Source organism: Quercus lobata, chromosome 12, assembly GCF_001633185.2.
Source record: "Quercus lobata isolate SW786 chromosome 12, ValleyOak3.0 Primary Assembly, whole genome shotgun sequence".
Lineage (NCBI taxonomy): Eukaryota > Viridiplantae > Streptophyta > Magnoliopsida > Fagales > Fagaceae > Quercus > Quercus lobata.
The window spans coordinates 24,248,953-24,255,149 of NC_044915.1; the positions used below are offsets into that span (position 1 = coordinate 24,248,953).

Below are 6,197 nucleotides of genomic sequence, written 5' to 3' on the forward strand. Positions count from 1 at the left end.
CAAATGTTCAAGAATTCAATTTGAAGAGATAGATCGTGATCCAGGATCACGTAAACAAATATGTGAATTCCCTATCAACAAACAAGATGAAATCTGACGAGCTTATTTCAAAGAAGGTCCGTATCAACCTAAAAATATATACTATCCATACAATGATGATACTCATCGTCGTCGATTTCAACTTTCATGGTTTGAATCACGTAAGGATTGGTTGGAATACTCACCTTCAATGGATGCGATATATTGTCTACCTTGCTACCTTTTTAGTAAGAAACAATTAAGTCGTCCCGGATCAGATGCATTCATTTCAACAGGTTTTAATAATTGGAAAAAGGTGAAAGATGGAATGAATTGTCCTTTAATTTGTCATGAAGGGAAAGATCCAAACTCCCCACATAAAATTGCTGTGAAATGTTGCGAGGATTTAAAGAATTATTTACGACATATTGACAAGCTAATTGAGAAACAAACATCAAAAGAATTAGAGAATAATCGGTTGCAGCTCAAAACCTTAATAGAGTGTGCTCGATGACTAGCATTCCAATCTTGTGCTTTAGAGGTCATGATGAAAGCCTTGACTCAAAAAATATAGGTAATTTTATTGAATTGATAAAATTCACATTAACTTTCAATGACAAAGTAGCTAGTGTTGTCTTGGAAAATGTTCCAGGAAATGCCAAATATACATCACCCACAATTCAAAAGGAGATTTTGCATATTCTTACTAGTAATGTGCGAAATACTATTCGTGAAGAAATTGGGGATGCAAAATTTTGCATTCTTGTTGATGAAGTCAGGGATGAGTCGAAGAGAGAGCAAATGGCCATCATTTTGAGGTTTGTTGATAAAGAAGGTTTCATTAAAGAGCGTTTCTTTCATGTTGTGCATTTTAGAGACACTACTGCATTGACTTTAAAGAATGAGATATGTGCTGTCCTTTCTCATCACAACCTTCACATTAAAAATATTCGAGGTCAAGGATATGATGGGGCTAGTAACATGCGTGGTGAATGAAATGGATTACAAGCTCTTTTTCTTAAAGATTGCCCATATGCTTATTATGTACATTGTATGACTCATAGGTTGTAATTAGCTCTAGTTATAGCATCTAAAGAAGTAAAAGATGTTCATCAGTTCATTGATCATTTGGTTAATATTATCAATATTGTTGCTGGTTCTAGTAAGTGTAATGATGAATTGCAACATGCTTAAGCAGAACAAGTTGAGAATATGATTGCTTCTAATGAAATTAAGACTGGAAGAGGTGCAAACCAGATTGGTACTTTGCAACGAGCTGGAGATACTAGGTGGGGATCTCATTTTCAATCTATTTGTATTTTGATTAAAATGTTTGATACTACTTGCAAAGTTATCAACCCTATCTCTGAGGCAGGGGCTAACTATAAACAACGTGGTGATGCCGAGGGAGCTTATCAGGTATTAACATCATTTGAATTTATTTTAATCTTGCATTTGATGAAAAAGATAATGGGAATTACTAATGTTCTTTGTCAAGCTTTGCAACAACATTCTCAAGACCTTTTAAATGCCATGCATTTAGTTTCAACTACAAAATCACTTATTCAAAAGTTGAGAGATGATGGATGGGAGCCTTTACTTGCTAGTGTTATATCATTTTGTGAGCAATATGAAATTGATATTCTTGATATGAATGCTCGTTACACTAAAGGTCGAGGTAGATATCGTCGTCAAGATGAAAATTTAACAATGGAACATCATTTTAGAATTGGCATATTTACAGTTGCAATAGACTTTCAATTGCAAGAATTGAAAAGTAGATTTTGTGAGCTAATAATGAAACTTGTCATTCTTAGTTCAGCTTTAAATCCCAAGGATGCTTTTAGATTATTCAAAATTGTTGATATATGCAATTTGGTTAAGAAATATTATCCTCAAGATTTCACTAAACATGAACAAGAACTTTTGGAGTCTCAATTGCAACATTATAAGCTTGATGTGATAAAACATCCAGAATTTCAGAATATGAGTACAATTTCCGAGCTATGTAGGGGATTAAAAATTTCAGGAAAGTCTAAAATCTATTTTTTGATTGATAAACTTATTCGTCTTGTGTTGACCCTTTCAGTTTCTACAGCAATTACAGAATAAGCTTTCTTAGCTATGAAGTTGTTAAAAACAAAACTTCGCAATAGAATGGAGGATGAGCTTTTGGCAGATAATATGATAGTTTATATAGAGAAGGAAATTGTAGGGAATTTCAATGTAGAGATGATAATGAATGAATTTTATTCCATGAAAAATCGTCGTCAGGCATGATTTGATGTGAATGTTCTTTTTTTTTTATGTCTACATTGAGCTAGACAGTTTTTCATGTTTATTAATGTTCAAGTATATGATGATATATGAAAGTTGATAATTTTGTATCCAATAGACTTAAGAATTATATTTAGTATATCTCTATTACAACCCGGCCCCCCCAAGTAATTATTCCTGGCTACGCCCTTGCTTATAAAGATGTCATTGAGTATTAATTTTCCCAGAGTATGTGGTCCGAGGGACCAAACATGATTAAGGTTCTATTTAACACTTGTAAAGATGTCATTGAGTGTTAATTTCCCCAAAGCATGTGGTCCGAGGACCAGGCATGTGTAAGATTCTGTTTAATCATTGAAAAAGATGTTATTAAGTATTAATTTCCCCAAAACATGTGGTCCGAGGAGCCAGACACGTCTAAGGTTCTGTTTAACTTTTAGAAAGATGTCATTAAGTATTAATTTCCCCAAAGCATGTGGTCCGAGAAGCCAAACATGTCTAAAGTTCTGTTTAATATTTAAAAAGATGTCATTAAGTATTAATTTTCTCAAAGCATATGGTCCGAGGAGTCAGACATATCTAAGCTTCTGTTTAATACTTAGAAAGATGATAATGGGAAGTACAATGTATTTATACAATAAAGGAGCATATGACAAGGGAAACTTTCATTAATAATAATACTTTTTCAGGTTGCTTACATTTTAAGAGCGTGGTATTACATGTTCATCTAGGTCTTCGAGGAAATATGCTCTTATACCAACCATCGAGGTGATGCGATACGGCCCCTCCCAGTTAGGTCCCAACTTTCCCCATGCTGGGTTCTTTGTAGTACCTAGAACCTTTCTCAACACCAATTCACCAAGCACTAGTGGTCTCAGCTTCATATTGGCATCATAACCTTACTTGACCTTGTGTTGGTAATATGCCAATTGAACCATTGCATTTTTTCTTCCCTCCTCAATTAAGTCTAGGCTTTTCCCTAATAACTTGTCATTGTTGCTTAGAGTAAAAGAACTCGTCCTCAGTGTTAGGAATCCAGTCTCCAAAAGAATAACGGCATCGGCCTCATATGTCATTGAAAATGGCGTCTCTCCCGTTGACCTGCGAGGCGTAGTCCGATATATCCAAAGGATGTGTGACAACTCTTCTGCCTATCTTCCCTTTGCATCATCCAACCTCTTCTTGAGTCCATTCACGATGACTTTGTTAACAGTTTCGGCTTGTCCATTCTCTTAGGGATAATCTGGGGTAGAATATCTATTTGTAATTCTCAGGTCACAAGAGTATCTCCTAAAAGATTTGTTATCAAACTGAAGGTCATTGTCCGAGATGAGGGTACAAGGGACCCCGAACCATGTGACAATGTTTTTCCAAATGAATTTCTTGGCATCCACATCCCTGATATTTGCCAAGGGCTCAGCTTCAACCCACTTAGTGAAGTAGTTTGTGCCGACTAGCAAATATCTCTTGTTCCCTGTTGCCTTGGGAAAAAGGCCAACAATGTCTAAGCCCCATTGGGCAAACGGCCAAGGGCTAGATAGGAGATTGAGGACTCCTCCTGGTTGGTGCATGTTTGGTGCGAATCTCTAGCATTGATCACATTTCTTCACAAATTTTTGTGTTTCTTTTTGCATGTTTGGCTACCAATAGCCCTGTGTGCTGGTTCTGTGAGATAAAGATCTGCCTTCTGTGTGGCTTTTATAAATTCCTTCATGTAACTCCTCTAGAGTAGTTCTAATGCCTCAGGGTGTATGCAGAGCAGATATGGCCCAGAAAAGGAGCGCTTGTACAGTTTCTGGTCCTCGGATAACCAGAACCGAGGAACCTTTCTTCGTATCATGTCAGCCTCTAATTTCTCCTTGGGTAGGATATCCTCCTTCAAGAATAGTACCATGGGGTCCATCCAGCTAGGCCCTACTCTGACTTGGTGAACATGGACCACCTCTTTTCTTACCCCTGTGGATTTGCACAAGTCCTCTACGAGGATGACTCGAGGTAAGCTCCGCGACGAAGAGGTTGCAAGCGTGGCCAGGGAATTAGCATGTGTGTTTCCACTTCTAGGGATGTGTAATAGGTTGAAAGATTCAAATCCTAATTGCAAATGCCTGACTTGACTCAAGTATTCTTGCATTATTTCATCTCTCACTTCCAACTCTCCCTTCACCTGGACAACAACCAATCTTGAGGCCGAGAACATTTCTACTGCCTTTTCGCACATTCTTTGGACCATGGCCATTCCCATTAGTAGGGTTTCATACTCAGTCTCATTGTTCATGACCAAGAATCCCAATCTTAATGATTTCTCAATGGTGATTTTCTTGGGTGAAACCAGAACTAGCCCCACTTCAGACCTCCTTTGATTCACTGCGCCATCAACATATACCTTCCAGATTAAAGGTTCTTGTAGGGTGATTGTACCAACTGATTTTCCATCCATGTGTTGTGTTTCTGCCTTTTTCTTGAATGGGGATTCAGCGAACTCGGCCACCAAATCTGCGAGGATCTAGCCCTTAACAAAGGTCAGTCATGTATGTGATGTCAAAAGCCCCCAAGATTGTACCCCACTTGGTAATCCTCCCTATATAATCAGCACTTTGGAGCAGAGCTCTGAGCGGGAGTTGAGTTAGGACAACAACTGTGTGTGCCTGTAAGTAATGGGGGATTTTACGTGTAGCATGTACTATCGACAAAATGGCCTTGTCCAGTGGTAAGTAACAGATCTCGGCTTCATGCAGTGATTTGCTCACACAATAAACTGGCCTTTGTATGCCACTATTAACTCGTATTAGCACCAAGCTCACAACATGAGGGGCCATAGCAATATAAGCAAACAGGACCTCATCCATCTCAGGACTGGATATGATAGGTGGCCGAGAGAGATATTCCTTAAGCTGTTTAAAGGCCAAAGCACACTCCTCAGTCCACTCAAATTTCTTCCATTTATTCATCAACAGGAAGAAGGGCCTGCATCTATTCGCTGACCGAAAGATAAACCGGTTCAAGGCAATAGTCATTTCGATTAGTTTTTGGACTTCCTTGGGATTCCGAGGTGGTTGTAAATTGTTAATTTCCTTAATCTGATTGGGGTTAACCTCAATTCCTCGGTGAGTTACCATGTAGCCTAGAAACTTGCCTGATCCCACACCAAAAGAGCACTTGGAAGCATTAAGGTGTAACTTGTGTTTCCTTAGAATTTCAAATATGTTCCCGAGGTCTTCTACATGCTTGGACACCACCTTACTCTTTACCATCATATTATCTATATAGACCTCAATACTCTTGCCTAACAGTGGTTCAAACATTCTAGTCATCATTCTTTGATAGGTAGAACCTGCATTTTTTAAGTCAAAGGGCATTACTTTTCCTGTGGGAGTGACAAAAGTTGTCTTTTTCTGATCCCCTAGGGCTAGTGGTATTTGGTGGTATCCCTGAAAGACGTTTAAGAAGCTCATCCGAGGATGTCCTACAGTTGCATCCACCAATTGGTCTATCCTAGGCATAGGGAAGGGATTTTTTGGGCAAGCTTTATTTAGGTCTGTGAAGTCCACACACACTCGCCACTTCCCATTCTTCTTCTTCACCACCACAGTATTGGCCAGCCAATCATGGTAGAAAACCTTATTGATAGTCCTTGCCTGCTTAAGCTTCATCACTTTATCTCTGACAGCATCAGAATGATCCTTGGATGAGTGCCGAGGTGTTTGCTTTTTGGGGGTGACAGATGGATTAACATTTAAATGATGGCAGATGAAGCTCAGATTGATGCCTGGGGCTTTGTAAGTGTTCCATGCAAACACATCAATATTGCTCCTAAGAAACTCTATCAGCTCCTCTTTCTTTCGAGGAGGCAACTAAGTTCCGACCTGAAAGAACTTCTCCGGATCATCACCAACAACAACCGT

General features: G+C 38.7%; 1 protein-coding gene across 1 annotated transcript; it reads left to right on the top strand.

Moving 5' to 3' along the window:
- The first annotated feature begins 528 nt into the window (after positions 1-528).
- LOC115970431 lies at positions 529-2,130 on the top strand. Its single transcript, XM_031090068.1, has 3 exons — positions 529-1,006; positions 1,217-1,437; positions 1,486-2,130. The coding sequence occupies exons 1-3, from the start codon at positions 529-531 to the stop codon at positions 2,128-2,130; spliced, it is 1,344 nt and encodes a 447-aa protein (XP_030945928.1).
- The last annotated feature ends 4,067 nt before the right edge of the window (positions 2,131-6,197 follow it).

What these genes read in the sequence shown, in the direction of transcription:
- LOC115970431 (XM_031090068.1), top strand. Translation starts at nt 529, where the DNA reads ATGACTAGCATTCCAATCTTGTGCTTTAGAGGTCATGATGAAAGCCTT. An exon ending in TGGGGCTAGTAACATGCGTG is followed by an intron (nt 1,007 to 1,216) that starts GTGAATGAAATG and finishes ATGCTTAAGCAG; the next exon opens with AACAAGTTGAGAATATGATT. An exon ending in ATGCCGAGGGAGCTTATCAG is followed by an intron (nt 1,438 to 1,485) that starts GTATTAACATCA and finishes TTGATGAAAAAG; the next exon opens with ATAATGGGAATTACTAATGT.